The 17,930-nt window shown below is 45.7% G+C and overlaps 1 protein-coding gene across 5 annotated transcripts in view; it reads right to left on the reverse strand.

Moving 5' to 3' along the window:
* Positions 1-17,930, reverse strand: part of DHPS (deoxyhypusine synthase) — a 352,040-nt gene that overhangs the window by 151,857 nt on the left and 182,253 nt on the right. For all 5 annotated transcript variants that reach the window (XM_078689208.1, XM_078689207.1, XM_078689203.1 and 2 more), the window contains exon 3: positions 14,996-15,160. In XM_078689208.1, the coding sequence (XP_078545334.1) occupies positions 14,996-15,160 (165 nt within the window). The remainder of the gene's footprint in view (positions 1-14,995; positions 15,161-17,930) is intronic.

Below are 17,930 nucleotides of genomic sequence, written 5' to 3' on the forward strand. Positions count from 1 at the left end.
TATCTGTCAGCCCCTAGTACAGTGCACCATGTCAGCCCAGGGCTTGTAAATCAAATGCTGATAGTGGGCTTGCAGCACTGGTTGTGCCACCCACAGAAGCAGCTTGTAAAGTGTGTCTAAGGCCTACCATGGCAAGGCCTGTGTGCAGTCTAGCACTGCCATTTCGACTTGGCGAAGTTCACCCACTTGCCATTCCCTAAACCTTCCCTTTGCTTCATACTCGACACCCCTATGGTAGGCCCAAGGGCAGTGTGCATTGTAAGTATAAGGTAGGACATGCTCTGATGTGTGTAGCATGTTCTAATAGTGAATTACAGCCATTTTCATTTTTCACTATTGAAGGCTACCTGTTCTCATAGGTCAGAATGGGCAGTTAGATTATTACATTCTTATAATCCTAACTGGCTCAGGGAACATAGTAGAAATTCGAACATAGTATGCCTGCACTCAGAATAATAAAATACATCTTTTAGTGAAGTTTATTTTAATATTCTGTGTTTGCAAATACCACTTTTAGAAAGTAGGTATTTGCTTGCCTAATCATTTGAGCCTGCCTCTGCTGGGTTGTGTATTCCTTGTCTGGGTTTGTGAGTGACAGGGCTGGGGGATTGCAGGAGACAGGATGGGACAGCCCAGTGTTGAATAGAGAGACCTGCATCTAGATGGGAGGGAGGAGTTGCACCTGGGACCTGTATAGGGCTGGGCATTCCCTCTACAATGCTGGCTACACCTCCTGTGACTTGTCTGATGTATCTGCCCTGCACTGTGAAAGGAGAGGAGAAATCATGTCAAAAGAGTGCTCCAGAGCTGTATCTTCCCTCCCCTGTGCTGGCTCCACCTCCTGTTGGGTGGCTGATGTCTCTGCCCTGCACAGTGAAAGGAAGAAGAGAGTCATGTAAACAAAGTGCTCAGGAACTGGTTTGGACTAGGCAGAGGCCTCTCTGCCTTCAGAGAACAAAGGAGTTTGGGGTATAAATATTGGGACCCTGATCCCAAGAAATTAGAACACTTTTGGAACGAGAAACCTTTCTGCCAAGGAGAAGAACAAAGGAAGCTGCAGGAGTTTGGACTGCCCCCCTGCCAGTGTGCTGTTTGATGGGTTGGCCTACAGTGGTTGCTTCATTGCCAAGGGAAAGAAGAAGGAACTTTGTAAGGACTTTCACCTACAGAATATTTTCCAAGGGCTTGAACTGTGCTTACCTCCTGCTGAAGTCTAAGGGACAAAAGACTTCACCTCCAGCTCCCTCCTGAATTTCCTTGCTGGGTATTCTGACTCCAGTCACTTGCGTGCCGCTGGGAGCTGGAAGCGCGACGCATCTCCCTGGAAGCGTGTAGCCGCTGCAGCTGAAATCATCACAACACTGGAGAAGTGAGTCTTCGTCGCATCTCCCTGGAAGCGTGTGTTCATCGAAGCTGCCTGCTGTCGCAACACCGGAGAAGCGTGACGCCATAGAGCGAGTCGCCATCGCATCACCGGAGAAGCGTGTTGCAGAGCCTGTCGCGGTTCCAAAGTACAGAGTCATCGCAAGGCTTCCAGGGTGCCATCGCATCGCCGCATCAAGGGCGCCATCTTTTCACATCGCAACCGGATCATCGCATCAAGGCGCCATATTGCGCACCACAACGGGCCCGTAGGCAGAGAATCTACCCATCACCTCCGCACCGGTAAGGCTCACGACGAGTCCCCTACTCTGCGCAAGCATTGAGGAAGGATGCAACCGTTCCCCCGGGTCACGGAACCGACGCATCTCCCCTTTTGCAAGCCCTTTGTTCACTGTACATTACGCATCCAGGTACTTTGTTTAGAACTTTGTCGCATTTACCAACAACTTAAACTAAGAGACTTTAATCATCTTTTAAGTAATCTTAAGTGTAGTATTGTGGATTTTTGTTGTTTGTGGTCTTGTGTTAAGTCTATATAAAGAATACTTAGTTTTTATAAAACCTGTGTTGTGTCCATCTGTAGTGCTATAACTGTATTATTGTGTATATTCACAAATGCTTAACACACTGCCTCTGAGATAAGCCTGTCTGCTCGTGCCAAGCTACCAAGGGGGTGAGTGGGAGTTATTAAGGAGTGTAATCCCCTTATCCTGACTTAGAAGTAAGGGTCACTATTTGGACAAAGGTCAATACCATTGCCAACTAGAGACCCCCAGATCTAACAGCGCCCTTCAAGATCTCGCAGGCTCAGCCAATCATATTCTGCTGGGGGCCCGATTCTTTTGCTTTACGCCATAGAGGAAACCTGACGCCCCCACTATATCGCATTGTGTGATCTTGTGCTGTCAGGGGAGCAACTCAGGGATGAACTGTAGGGGCTGAATGGACGACTTAAAATGTGTGGTTATTGGAATGTAACCCTAGCACCCCCAGTACACAGAATAGCCTCCTTATAAGCAGTGATGGGTGGGGACGGCACGGCCAGGTTCCGAAGCTGAACATGCTCACATTAAACTATGCTTTTAGGGGAGATTAAGTGAAGTCGACCGGCGGGTGGTGGGGGGGATGGCTGGGAGCCAACTGAGAAATGCGATCTCGGGGGATATTTTTTGAAGAAAAAATGGCTGGATGTACTGGTCTATTGTATGTGTTAGGGATGAAACAAAAGTGCACACAATCTACGAGCGGAAACTGAGGAAGCGATATTACTGCCTGTTAACGTACCACTACTGCTTGTTGTAGGACTCCCGCATCGGAGCCATCCACTACCCAGTCCACGAAGCCTACGTGTGTGGGCGTGGGAGGGCGAAGAGTTAAACTAGGAGCTGCTTTTAATTAAAAGTTCCTGCTAAGTCACAGAGTTGGCCTTCAGAGACTACTTGATCGGCTGTCTCTATATACCACTGAAAACGATCTGGAACTGAATTTAATAAAGACAAAGGCAATCACCTTTGGGCAATGGAAATATCAAGGTGGCGGTTAGCAATACAATGATAAAAACGTCGACAGAACCCTTTCTTACAAGTACTTGGGGGTTCACTTGGACAGAAGGGGAACATTCTCTAAGCATAGAGATGAGGTAGAAGCTTAAGCCCTGACAATTCAGGTGGCATTTAAGACTCTTGCAAGGCAACTGTCCGGCCCTAGTCTAACTCCACTCATAACTGTCATGAAGGCAAAAATCATCAATTTCCTCACCTACAGCAAGGAGATCATGTAAAGACAACAGCCACGTGAACAAAATAATAACAAGAACATTCAAATAAGTGCTGGGCTTACCAAAATCTTAATCCCCTGCTCAAATAAGTCTTGAGTTTGGTCTTCAAGACAATCAAGCAGTAGGGCATGGAGCATACATCAGGCTGTGCAATAAGTTGCGTACCCCCAGAGAAGGAAGCCTGGAGGCCCTTTTGTGGTTAGAAATCTCAGCTGGTCAACTTGGCAGTTCATACCGGCGCTATCTGCAAGATTCTTTAAAACTCCTTGACACAGAAGAAATCTGGACCTCTAATCCATCGCAGCAGGCATTAACCCCTTCCATGCGGCCGCCATTCCCCCCGTGTGCGGCCGCGGACCGAACAGGGCGGGGCCGTGACGAACCCCAGCCATCATCAGCACATGAGCACCGTGGAGCGTGACGGCTGGGGTTCGTCACCAGTATGGAAGGGGTTAAAAGAAACGTCCGCCTCTGGTCCTTTCATTCAGATAGAGCCCTACTGGTGCAACGTAAGCATGCCTGGACCATTGTATCAGGATTTAAACCAGGGATTATGGCACCCCATCTGTCATGTACCTACTCAGTGATGTGGAAAAAAAGATTTTTGGCCCTCTTAATGGGTGAATGGCCATTTCTGTATCATTTGCCAAGATGGCGCTGTGCAAATTCCAACGTAACGTGCAGGGGCTGCGGGAGTAGCACAGAAACAATCGAGCACATGGTATGTCTATATCCTGCAGTCCATGACGATCAAAAGATCTTGTTAAAGAGCGAATGGAACAAACTTGGCATTCGCACGTGCCAGCAAGCTATCCTTTCATCAATGAATCCGGACTATCCACAGCTTAATATCTGATTCACCAAGTTTGTCACAGGAACAGCAAGAACATTTACAAACAGTGAGAACCAGCAAGTCATCAACTGTTAATTATTAAAGGACAGATTAAGCCCTACATCGGTCTACTGATTCGCACACTTCTCCGTACCACTCAAGAGTAGCAGACTACGGCCTCTTGCATACGGACTATCTTGCTTCCCTGTGTATCCCTGGAACTTTCAAATTATCATATGGAGGGATTCTATTATATAAATGGACTTGCATTAGCAGGAACTTGACCACAAATATGGAATTACATTATTAGCGATATTAATTATTGCCTTTTAATAAATAATGTCCGCCAATGGCCCTAGCAGACGATAAAATCAGAATGGATAGTTACGGTTTTTAACTGTCTTTTAATTACTTTTAAAAAAAAAACTGAAGGTTGTTCTGTCCAGACGAGTTAATGTTTTTATTATGACAAAAAATAGGTTTCTAGGATTTTAAATCATTTTCTGATGAACTTTCTTTTTACTCGTTGTGACGGTACAAATGTAAATATCTTAATAACCATTCTTGACATATGTTTATTATGGACACATGTTCACCATTGTAATGATTTTTATTAATCAAACAATAAAGTATTTATTTATTTCTTCTACAAGTTTGCACATGTGAAGAGCAGTAAAAATGTGTTAGAAATGGAAACGCACAAACTTGTGTTAACACAAGCCAGAGGCAGGCCCAAACAAAACAAGATCTTACTTTCCAATCGGAGCACAACAGATGGTCACTTCCGCTATGGCCGAAGTAAATTAAGAGAGCGTGACAAATGCATGCGGATTGTTAAAGGGGCAGTCTGTCCATTAACAGCAACTGCGACCAAATAATAAACAGTGACCAAAAAACAGCCAACAGCAAAAATAGGCAGCAAAGGAAGATAAAAATAGTCCCACAAAACACAGATGAAACAGCAAGGGGTAAAGATACAATAGTTAGACTGTGCTGTGTGGAAACTAATAACAAAAGGGAAGGACAAGAGGAATGACTGACCACTAGCAACAGAGGATTTTTAAAGGACACTAAAACAAACAAATGAGAAGCAGTGGGTGGATTTTACCTCCAAAAGAAGATACAACATGACTCGAAACCTTGACCTAACAAGCATTTGCAATGCAATAGGTCTCACATTTGCGACATTTTAAGCTATTGGCATTGTAAACGACAATGCCTTTTTATTTATCTGTTTTTTTTTTATTATTAACTTTCCCAATACACTAATTTAAAGTAACACAAAATTCTATGATAGCTCTCAGTTATCAGGCTCAGAGGGCGTGTGATGTCACTTCCTGTATTGCCATCATTGGTCAAAGGCTATGTGCCATCACTTCCTCAGAGGTCCTCGCTATTTAATTGAAATGATTCTACTTGCAGCAGCATTTCCTGCCTGGCTAATGACCTGGACAAACAAACCGGTCTCAGAAAGTGAGGGTGACTATTGAAAGCAAGCGGTGCGTAAACAAGCCCTTTCTACTTATGGTCCTTGCTTACGAGAAGCAAAGCTGGCCGTAACTGCGCCTCTTTTACTGCCAGCATTGCTTCTTGTAAGCAAGGACTAGTAGGAAATGTGCATGTTTACGCACCGCTTGCAGGTTTTCAAAACATATAAATAAAAGGCATTGTTAGTTACAATACTAATAGCATAAACACTAGCAAATGCAAGACCTATTGCATTGCAAATGCTTGTTTAGTGGAAGCACACAACTTCTGCCCAATCCGAACATGTACTCTTGTTACCAACATGTGGGCGGACCCAAAGCCCCTCTCTAGTGATGCTCACCTAATCGTCTGGTGACCGCTGCACTCTCCATCCAGACCATAATAAACTGGTTATTCTGAGCTTGTGGCTGCAGCTGAGCTGCAAACCACAGGCCTCTCAGAGACCTTGGGGGGGGACAGAGTCCATTATTGGGGGCTGGCCCTCTCGGGGTTCACTCCTGGCAGTCTCAAGGCACTGGACATGGTCATCAGTACATCCCCAATCCCCCCCTCCACACCCATACTGGACACGATTTCTAGCAGGTCACAGGCTTGCAGTGGCTTGAATGAGAAGTTCATGGCCTGGGGGTTTGGGGGGGTGTCAGTACTGGAGGACGGCGCAGCTGGGGTGGTAACACTACACTGCAGGGCCTGAATGAATGCGTGAATCAGGTATATCGACAAAGAAAGGTCACTTTGAAACTCGCCTTGGCCGGAACAGGTAGCTTTAAGTTAGACTTTTTATTTACAGCACCTCTTCCAGGAATTGTCGAGAAAGGTGAGCCTTGGATTGTTTGAAAGATTGAGTGGGAGGTCACCGGTCTGACAGTGTGGGGGATGGGGGGGGGGGTTGTTCTAGGTTGTCATGGCAGCCCCAGGGAGGGAATGCTGCCGAACAATTGATGTCTAAGTCGAGGGTGTAGGGTCACGGGGAAGAGTTTTATGGCTTCTTAGTCCCGATGGTTGGAGGAGCAGCCCTCATGGTTGGGTGTAAAATTTAAACTACAGTCGGTGAGCAGCGAGCGAATTACAGCGGTGCTTCTGTATCCGATAACACATGAACGAAATAACCTGCAGAAAATCCTGCCACATTTTAAAAGCCCTTCTCGAAGGGGATTGACATTTGTTTTCACAAAAGATTCGAATTTCAACTTTCACTCAGTCCATCTGCAGAAAAGTGCAAATAAGCATATGCTGGGGAAAATGGGTTTCTCATACTTATGTTTTTTCTACCTAAGCACGCTATGGTGAGCCCAGGCAGTCCATATTTTACCGTAAGTGACAAAAAGACCACTGTTAAACATGCTGCAAAACAAGAAATACATAAATAACATACTCACGTTCTTGTTTCCACTTATTCCCATTCACTTGCACTCTTTTCCTCTTTCTCTCTCCCTCACACACTCTTCCTCTTCTCTCATTCCCTTTCCCTCCATTTCTTTGCCCAATTTTACACTTCTTCTTTCCCATTTCGCTTTCTGTCTCTTACTTTCTCTTTTCACTCCCTTCAATTCCACACTCACTTCCTATCTCCCTCTTCCTCCTACTCCCACCCTTTTTACTTACCTGCTAACCTCTCTCTTCCTCTGCCCGCCTTCTTTTTCTCACCTTTCAGTATACATCTCTCCTCACTTCTAAGGCCTCGTTCATCCTCTTCCCCTCCCATGTTTCCTCGTCCTCCATTCTGCCTCCCCCTCTTCCACTCTCCTTCCTCCTCCGCTTCTCCAGTGCTTAATTTGTAAAAAAAAGAAGTGCAGGTGCTGAAAATTTTGCCAAGGAGGCCACCGCTCACTTCTTCCTCCAGTGAGCCCCGCTTTCAACACTCTCACTGCCTCAGTCTTTATTTTCTAACCTTGATCTGTTGTCAGTCCCCTAAGTCTTTGTTCTAAGAGTCTTTCCTCTCACCTAATTGTTTTCTATCACCTTTGTCACACCTGTATTTCTGATTTGCCCTCTATTCATTTTAGCCCTGCCCTTTTTTCCTCTTCACTCTTATCCATGCTCTGCTGTCCCTCCCCTCGATCTTGGCTCTTTACTATCACTCTCTAGCAGTGATTAGCTGTGTCTCCATTTTATCATTTGTCTGCTTTTTTTCCTCTGTCCTGTCCTCCACATCCTTTAATTCCATCTTCTCTCTTCTTAATGCTCTCTTCATCACATGATGGCTGCTTTCTCATTATATCTGATTTGCTCTCCTCCTTTTCTTCTACTTTGCTCCGTTTTATCTCTCTCCTCTCCTATTGTTTCTTCTCCTCTTTACTCTTGCTGTCTCTCATCTCTAACACTGCTGCTGCCTGTGACACCTGTCTTCAGCCTGTACATGTCCCTGCTATTTTGAACTCTGCGTTTTCCTGTTGTCATTCCTAAAGAAGCGGAAGATGACGTTTTACTTTCTTACCAACACCGAGTGCAAATACAAAATGTACACCAAATGAAAATGCTTTTTTGCATATATTAATCAGTGTGGTAAGACTGGGTTTATTGGCAAACAGGCGGCTGCTTGAGCACAGCAGGTCATGTCACTGCTAGTGCTGCCTGTAATTAGTAGGTCCAGGGATGGCGACGGCATCGGCATCCACTGCTCAGCTTGCTATGATCCTGCCTGTTACAGCACATGCATTGTCCCCAGCAGTAATGCTGCCAAAGCCGGTAAGTATGGCTGTGGTGCCTACTGGACTCACTCACGCTCAGCAATTACCATGATGGAGTGCAGCGCACAGATTCTACTGGTGACGCCATGGTGCGTAAAAGTTGTGTTGGGCCACAGCCGTATCGAGCACATGGAGGATAGCAGCAATGCAGGGCTGGCGGATATGCTACTCTGGCTACGCAACAAGTGGAAAGTCCACACTTACTTTCATGTATTCTTCCTCAAGAGCACTCACTCCCAAGATCCAAATGCACTCTTGCAGCTTCCTTGCCTCAACTCCGTCATAAGCCAGCCCCAGCTACAATTATCCAATGGGAGGTTTAGGCTCAAGCAGTGGGAGGGTACAGCAGACTAGGAAAATAGAATGCAAACCATAGTTTGTCAATGACTTCTTGGATTTGTGATCAGCGAGATGACATCATCACTAACGTGGTGATACACAATCATGCCTGCCTGGACAGGCGTATGCCGGCCTGCCCATGAACATTTACCAGCCAGTCACCATGCAATGTATTTTATTCTTTTCATTTTGAATTGAACAATTTATATTGAGACCACCACCTGCAGGTTCAGAAATTGTAGCCCTGGCCCTGTGAAAGAAGTGCAGGTGCTGAGCACCTGAAATCATCTGCTCAAATTAAGCACTGCGCTTCTCCCTCTTTCTCATTCTCCATCCTACACTTTCTTTCACTCTATGCCCCGTTCTAATCCCAGATCCTTTTATGTGTTTCATCTCCTGCCTCCTCCGGCTGGTCTTTAACTGTCCCAATTACCTCCGGATGCCAGCAAAGCGTGGGTGTAAATGTCAGGCCGGTTATGATGCCCCTGCCCTCCCGTTCTGCGGACAGATCTGGATCATTAATTGTACCCTTATTAATCTCTACCGGAAAGGGCGCGGTTTCTACAAGGAGCCCGAAAATCTCTCTAAATGTTTTCATCTTACTGGTTACGCTGTTAGACGAATATTGCATAGACTCTGGAGAAGGGGACGCTATTTCCGTGGTGCCTTGACTGCGTCTTCATTATTTTTATTGCTGCCAGCAGCCGGTGAATAATTTCGCAGATATCATTTACAATACGTGCAAGCAGCAAAGCTGGCCTATTAAAAAAATGATTACCTCTAGGGCTGCTCATCGATTGTGTCTGGAAGTGAAACACGTGGGACTTATCGTGCTATTTCTGGCATCGGCGGGAGAGAGCACGAGCCAAGACTGCGCTGCATGCAATTATCAGAAGCGGCTGCTGACAGCACAAGCGATGGCTGTGCGGGGTCTCTCTGACATTATCACGCCCAGGTGTCAAGAGTGGTACACACAGAGATGAACCCCATGCAGGTTCGGGAAAGGCACACAGACCGTCCTCTCTCGGCCTCCTTTTCATGTCTGCTCTGCCTTCCTTGAATGGGGGTTCAGAGGCTGTGCAGCAGGCTGGGGTGGAGGGGTACAGGGGGTGGGGGGCAGCAGCTTTGGATGTGCATTGATGGATATGTACACAGGGCATTAATGGGTGTATTCATTAATGGCCCGGTGGCCTGAGGATGCACTACCTGCTTCTGTCTTATGGCGACTGAAAACAGCACCTCAACCTTATATAACGTTTCTAGGAGGGCGTACTTAAAATATCGGTTTGTGGAGCTCCTTGCAATGCCCCCCCGCTCCCACACACCCCTCACAAACACACTCCTCGCACAACAAACCTTTGATATACACAGAAAGCGTAGTGGAAATGGCATTCAGTTCGGACTCCAAACTGGAATAGCTTTGAGCTTCACCACCTCTGGTAGCTTTGTGAACTTGACCCCCCCCCCGTAAGTCACTCCTTTTCTCCTAAGACTGGACACCTCAAATGACATCAAATGACGCAACATAGGGCACTTTTCACTATTGTCTCCTGTTCCCAGCAGTCTCTTGCCGTTCTTCACTCTGTTCCTCGGGTGGTTTTGGTGTCCACCATCCATGGGTGACCCGGAATCGCGGATTTGCCAGAACAGTCCTGATTGTTCATCATCTGCCCGAGCAAAGTTCAGTAACTGACAAACATGTCCCGATTTTCAGAGACGGTTGAGGGAGCCCAAGGGGAGGCAGGGGTTCATGCGTTCCAGAGCAGAACTAGTTAGCAGCTAGTAGGAGAAAGCAATTTAGGAAACCCGGCCAGCCCCATTTCAGGGCCTAGGCGTCCAGCAAGGACAGAGTCCCTTCTCGCAGGGCCCCGCTGATGCCTGGCATGCCAGCCCTTTCCCACGCAGGAGCCTGTCCGTGACCTGGTGTGGGCTCTGTATAGTGTGCTCCGAAGGAGGTAGGGGGCTCAAGCGAGGAGAGGCTTGCCGTGCAAAACACAGAGTCTGCCGGGATCCCCCTGTCCTCCTCGTGACCCCGTGCGCCTCTGTGCTCGGTGCCTGCTTCACAGCTGTGGTGAAGAATGTTCTAATCTGCTTGTTAAATAAACAAGCAGATAAGAAAAGTCTTTACCACAGTCGTAAAACAGGCCACGGTGTCCGGAGGGGCTGTCCGAAAAACGGACAGGCAGGCACCCAGAAACACTCCTTTCCATTGGGAAGCCAGCGTTTATCATAAACGATGACGCTACCCAATGGAAAGGAGGGGCGGTGCTTACAGTCCCTTTTAGAAATCTTGTATTTACAAGATCTCTCGGAGAGGCGGGGAAGCTTCGCTGCCATGCCCACCCGAGACCTAAAAAGGGCTGTGTGTGAAGGCAGCACAGGAATAACAATTAGATATCAGACAAAGACCCTGACCATACTAGTGAATTTGGGATTTGCACTCAGCTGGGAAAGGGGCAGTCCCAATCAGAACTCCAAGAACTGACCAGCTGCATGCAGATGCATCGGCTGAATGTTTAGAAGGATCAGGATTGGCCGACCCCTTGCTCATCAGAAAAGGCAGCTGTAAGCTCTGACTGTAACTTGTGTTCTAAAAGAAAAAGCACAAGGCGCAGCATCACTGTTGCTCCTCCCTTGCTCTGTAATCACCAGCTGAGATCCAAAATTATACCAGTGCTTAATTTGAGCCGGTGCTTTCCGGTGCTAAGCACCAGCACTTAATCATCCACACCGGTGCTTGAGCACCAGTTAAGGAAGGACACTTTCATTTTCAGTATGCACAGGGAGATAAAGTGATTCACCGAGAATAACAAAATGTTGTCGACTCCGAGACTTAAACCTAGTTCCCTGAAATTGAAAAGATTATACTAAAAATGATATCCTATGATGCCAAAACAGCTTCCTTTGAGAAATTCGAAATCACAGAAATTTCGCCTGTGCGCCGAGACATGGACACCTGAAACGGGTTTGGTAACAGACACCTTCAAATTGAAACGCAAGAAACATAAAACACATTACAGTACACATGAAACTGTGACTGATATTTAAAACGAGTGTTGATGTTGTGAATTCGAGTACATTAGAAACCTGTTTACAAATGAAAACTTTCTTAGGGTGTGATCAAAGTTTCCTAATGCTGTATAGTCATGTTGTGTTGATCGAAAATTAACCTGAACATGCAGAGTGCCATCTGATACGCATCAACAAAAAACAAACAATAAAAAAACCTGGTTCTCCAGCTCGGCAGCTCGGGCAATTACACCACATCCTCTCCCCAATTGTAGGGTTTCATGGCGTCTGTTTTAGGCAGCTCTAACAGGAGAAATGGGCTGGTAGAAACTGCCTCATGACGAGAGCAACGGCACTTATTATTTTACAAATTAACCTCAGCCCTTCTTACGGTCCGTCTCCAAGTGCCACCTTAGGCCGAGCAGAGTAGAGTGGGGTTCTCAGCACTGAATAGTGCTTGGTGAGGAATAATCATTGCCTTACAATTGCAATTAGTGAACAGTTCGAGCCAAGGGACTGGCTTTGCCATGCCTCCCCTTTTCAGTACCCCGTTCAAAGGCCCACACAAGGCTTTCTCCAGTGTCTAACCTAGGTTATAGGCACCCTGGTCACCTGAGGCATCTCAAATGTTTACTGCTGGTAGAGTTCAATACTGGATGCCACTGAGCCTTGGAAATTCTGAATGTGTGTGCATTCTTACCATTAATTTATTCCTCACATTACAAGGGTCACTGCTGCACCTTTACCCAAAGGGAACTGTACCAGTTGCATCACCATACCATTTCTAAGTCACGTTCTGTTACTTTTACACTGGAAGATCTAATTTATGGCACAAGCAGGACACCAAGGCCCTTACTGTGCATGATTCGATGGGAAGAAACATACTGATCGAGTGAGGTCAAAAGGTTCAGCCTGGTTAAATGCGGATGAGGACAGTCTGAAAGGGTCTTTGATAAATGCCAAATAAAGGTCATCTGCCTTGGCAGAAGCCTCGTGTAATGAGTAAAATGTCGACAGAAGGCTAAGAAAGCCTTTCACTGGCACACAAATAATCATTCTGTTATTCCTGGTTGCCTCACGCCACCCCACACATAATCATTCTGTTTTCTTATAAGAATAACTCTGTTCATACCGAGACTGTGTCAAATTCAACATAAATGCAGTATCATAAGGCCTTCCGTCCCTTTTTGTGTAAAGGCTTAGCTCTTGCTAGAGACCACACTTGTAGCTTGTTTTATAAGCTTACTGGGCACTGGACCAGGACAGCAACCACGGAGCAAGCAAGGACAGCAATCATGGCACTCTTAATTAGGTCAGGCAAGGCCAGCAACTCTAGCATGGCGTGATCAAGTCACCAGCTAGAATACTGATGATCAGGCCATTGAAAAAGTGCATGGTTAGGTCAACAGTGCTTGGGACATGACAGCGTTATTCATTTCACAACTTTTGAGAGTTTCAGTTTTGCCAAAGATCTTTTTAGTGATCCGCTGCAGACATTTGAAGACAAGTACCTAAACAGAATCTTCAAATGTAATTTCTCTTGGCCAGCCTGGGGGTGGAGTTTCAATGGGGGCTACATTTGAAGGATGCGTATGCAAATGCTGAATCAAAGAACGCGTGGGGTTGAGCTAGGACTCTTTCTTGGCAGCAGATGAGCAGTGGCAGGCAGCAGAGTGTGTGCCCAAGCTGACCCACCTTTGGATCTCCTTTATAGCATTACTAGACTTCAGTTCCTGGGATTACAAGAAGCTTAACGGCTTTACTCAACCCTGGCGGACAGCAGGCGGCACACGCAGCTCTATTTTGTTCTACTGGCGAGCGCAGGAAGAAACTCTACACTTTGTATCCCACTTCGACTGGAAATTAAATGAGCACTGACAAAGCGCATAGACCTGACTACAAATTTACAATATAATACCTCTGTGTGGCAGACATTTTTTTGGGGTATGATTATGTAAACTTGGACCATTTGTGCTTTTCTAAATGCAAGCGGACAGTGTTCCAGAGAATGACGCCCTGGATTTATGTTCTGTGGGGACTTACGTGATTTTACAAGTGGAGCAAGGATACAAGAGCAACATCATCCAGGGAGGTGCCCATACAAGAAGTAACTCGGGTCTCTCAGATGGACTCTCTCCTCCGCCTCTGCCTGAATCGCTTCTGAAGCCCTGCCCTAGTAAGCCTCTCTTAGGTCAGGGCAGGGTATTTCTTTATTTGTTGCTTTAGTTATGAATAGTCTCTTAGTAGAGAGAGAGCAAAGTTACGGAAACATTTGTAGCACAATAAGTGCATGTGCAGCAGTTCAAAAGTGTTAACGGGTGAACAGAGCCACTAAGGAGAATGAGTTATAGTAGTGAAACTACATGTGATGTAGGATGTGCCAATTTTCAGGCAGATGTTGAGGGTTTAATCATCAGAGGTCTCATTAGACAACTTGTAAGCTCACCAAATAGGTCACTTCATCAAGCAGGTCAGTGGTGATGTAAAAATGGATATCCATAAAGGACTCTGCGATATCTTAATCAGGGTATGGGCAAGGTCCTAGCCCAACGAAATTAGGGCACGTAAGGTGCTAAATTATTTTTCTTAGCCGTGGTACCAAACAAGAAATCGACTAGTATTCTAGCACAACCAACATCCTAGTGTGGAACAGAGTTTGAAAGAGCATCATGCGAATGGTATGCCACAATACCACTAGCATAGCTAGAGTCCCCCCTGCTTATCTTTTCTTTTCATTAATCAAATGTCATCAAAAGGGCAAGTTATGACAATCTTTAGCATGGCACTAAAAGTTAAAGGCAGTGCTGTCTGTCCAGCTTCCTTTCTGCACTCCCTTGAATTTTGCCCACATCAGCACTAGTTTCAATATTTATACTTTTCTCTTGCATCATGTACACACAGTGATACACAAGGGGGATCACTCCAGGACACAGCCAGGCAAGCTTGAATCCTGCTTAAAAGTTGGACGTGTCAGCTCCTGAAAAACAAGACAATAACTGACACGAGAAAATGTTTTACATTGATAGAGACTATGTAGGCAAAACAAATGCCACCCGAGTTCAACCCATGTTTAGGTGACTAAAAGAAAAGGTTATGTTACAAGGATTAAGATGTGATCTGGAAGGATGACAGTCAGAACAGAGCGGGCACTGCAGTGTGAGCGCCAGCATGTACCACCTTGTATATTAATCCACAGCGCATGTACACCAGCCTCTGCCATCCACAGGCTCCCTGTACAGAAAAAAGGCCAGTTCATGCTCCTGGATGTGGAGGTCACTCCTTCTCTTAACTAGCAGCAAAGACATGGAACGAGCTACCCTTTTATCTACGGGCCTCCCCATCTCCTCCAGAGTTCTGAAAGTCCCTGAAGACCTGGCTATTCGGCTAATCACCTGGACCCTGCCAGCGTCTGGATACCGTCACGGTTGACAAGTAGCGCTCTACAAATCTACTGATTGATTGATTGTCCTCACTCACCATGTTGTGCTGCACCAGATAGCGAATGGACTCCCGGATGCCGGAGCTGATCATATTGGAAGTGTAGCCGAGGAAGATGGTGCAGCCGCTGATCTCTCGATTGTAGCAGTTGAGGTTTATGTCATTCTCATTTTCTTTGCTGAGTGGCTCCAGTTTCTTTTCAATCTATAAACAGAGCACAGGCGGTCAGTGCTACCCATATATATGCATCCTACAAGCATTACATCTCATATACGAGGAACACGGCCCAACCCATAAAGGAACACCACAGAATGAGTTGAGTAAGCTCCCCAATGAGAAACCCATTACACAGAGCAGCAACACCACTACGCATCCGAATGATTAAAGCTTCTCGTATCGGTGAGGAAGCAAGCCATAAGTTGCTCTAAGTACACCATCGTCGTAACACAACTATCATAGGATCAAATAATAAAAAGTACCACTATTCTGCCCCACTCCTCTGGAGTTAACACACGTAAACTAAAAGTCTCCCTCTTTAATGCTAGGACAGAGCCTGTGTCAAATAGAGTACAAAGAGTTTCTTTGGGTATTGTATGCTAAATTGTTTTCAGCAAGTTTGTCATAATCTAGAGGGGTGAAAAACACCCATCTGACTGCTGCTCAATCCACAGCTCTCAACAACACACACGCAAACCCTGAACAGAAGATCCTCAAGCATCATCAACAAGAATGCAGCACAGACTGCATTTCTCATCCACCGAATGGTGAGAATACTCACCAAAAAGCCACCCCGCTGTAAAAGGGCCATGAGGGCTGGTCATGGGCAGTGAGCACTTAAGGCAAACCGTTTGGGCCCTGAAAGGGAGCAGTGGCTATGCAATACATAACAATATACTTACTTAGAATTATTGATTTTTATCGTGTTAATGGAGGGGGCTCTAAGTGACATCACAGTGAAAGCGAACAAATCTAGCGTTAACAATATCACTCAAAGCACAGAGTGAAAAACTTTGCCTTTATTTATTTGAAGGTTTTATATAGCGCGAACAAGACCCTTGCGGGTATCAGAGCGCTTTACATAGCACATGACGGAAACAGGTACAGGCATAAAAAAAAAATCTAAATATAGGTGATTCCAATACAAGGTGCTCAATAATACAGACTATTAATTGTATTACAGTAATAAGTAAATACATCAAGTGAATTTGGCCATGAGAATCGCTTTCACTTCTTTTTTGAATGAGGCTGTGATAGAGTTCAGTCTTGTTTCAGAGGGCAGAGCATTCCAGATGCTGGGAGCCATTTTAGAGAAGGACCGGTTGTAAGTTTTCTTTCTGGCAAATCGTTGTGGTCTCAGTAGAAGACTCCTGGAGCTTCTGGAGGCTCTATTACCAGAGGAGAGAACCAGTTTCTGAGCTAGGTAGTTTGGGGTTTTATGATGTAAGGTCTTGTGCGTCACACAAGCGATTTGTAGTTGAATACTAGCCTTGAGCGGTAGCCAGTTAAAGGCTCTAAGGTCTGGAGAGATGTGAGAGTTTCTTTTTGAACCAGTGATGAGTCTCGCAGCTGAGTTGATAGAGGTTCTAAGTGGGGCTGTCGTCGATCTGGTTTGAAGTTGTTTGCTGGTAAGAAGGGGTTCAGTCTTCTCAGGGTGTTTATGTGGAAATTTGCTCCTTTTGTCGTGGCGCTGATATGTTTCTGCATCTTTAGGTCTTTGTCCAGTGTCACGTCCAGCGATTTTGCTGATTTGACAATGAGAGGTTGCCCATTAAGTACTGTTAGGTGCTTCATCCAGTCGAGGATGATGTGAGATTGATTGGGGAGGGGGGGGGGGGGGGGGGGGGTGTTAATAGGGGAATTCCGTTTTGAGCGATTTCAGTTTCAAATGGTTTTCGGACAACCATATTTGAGTTTTTTGTAGCGTTGAGTTGAAAGATGTGATGCCCTCAAGTGAGTAGATCTTGTTGTATAGTTGGGTGTTGTCAGCATACATGTGAAAGTGGACATTGGAGAGACTGAAAAGTTCAGTGAGTGGCTCGATGAATAAGTTGAAAAGTGTGGGTGAGAGGGAAGAGCCTTGCAGTACTTCTAACGAGACTGGCACGGGGTTGGACAAGGATTGATTGACCGTGAATCTTTGAGATCTATTTTGGAGGAAAGATGTGAACCAGGTAAGTACAGATCCAGATAATCCCATTCTGTATCTCATGAGCTCTAGCAAGTTGTCGTGTTTGACAGTGTCAAATGCTGATGAAAGGTCGAGTAAGATTAATAAGCAAGCATTGTTTTGATCAAGAATTTCTAGTGCGTCGTCTATTATGTGGGTCATGACTGATTCCCTACTGTGACCTGTCCGGAAGCCTGATTGATATTGGTTGAGCAGTTTGAATTGTTGAATATGGTTGCGAAGATGCATGTGAACACAATTTTCCAAGAGATTGGCTAGAGTGGGGATGTTGGATATCGGGTGATAGTTATTTAAGTCTGCTGGGTCGGCTGTTGGCTTCTTTAGGATAGGGGATACCTGATCTATTTTCAGGATTTCTGGAATGGTTCTTTGATGGAGGGTTCTATTTATAATCTTAGTCAAGATAGGTAATAACAGTGGAATGAAGTCTTTTAGGTAGTTAGCCGGGAGTGGGTCTGTGAAGTGACTAGAGGGATTTAAGGCGGTTAGCATTTTTAGTATAGTATCTTCACTGTAAGTGTAGAAGGAGGACCAGGATGCATTGTATTTGAGGTTGAATTTTGTGGAGCCTGTGGTTGGGCATCTTGGGAGGAGATCTTTTGCTGGGCAGGAAGGGAAAGAAGGTCGTTGAGCAGGTCAGTTTTTATGGTTTCTGACTTTGTGATGAAAAAGGAGAGAAAATCCTCACAGTGGGGTAGGGTGTCGGGGGTAGCCTTGGGGTTGGTGGGTACATTCTTGGTTTGGGCTTTGATTAACTAGAATAGTTTTACCTTTGTTACTACCCAT

The sequence above is a fragment of the Lissotriton helveticus genome, chromosome 1_1, assembly GCF_964261635.1.
Source record: "Lissotriton helveticus chromosome 1_1, aLisHel1.1, whole genome shotgun sequence".
Taxonomy (NCBI): domain Eukaryota; kingdom Metazoa; phylum Chordata; class Amphibia; order Caudata; family Salamandridae; genus Lissotriton; species Lissotriton helveticus.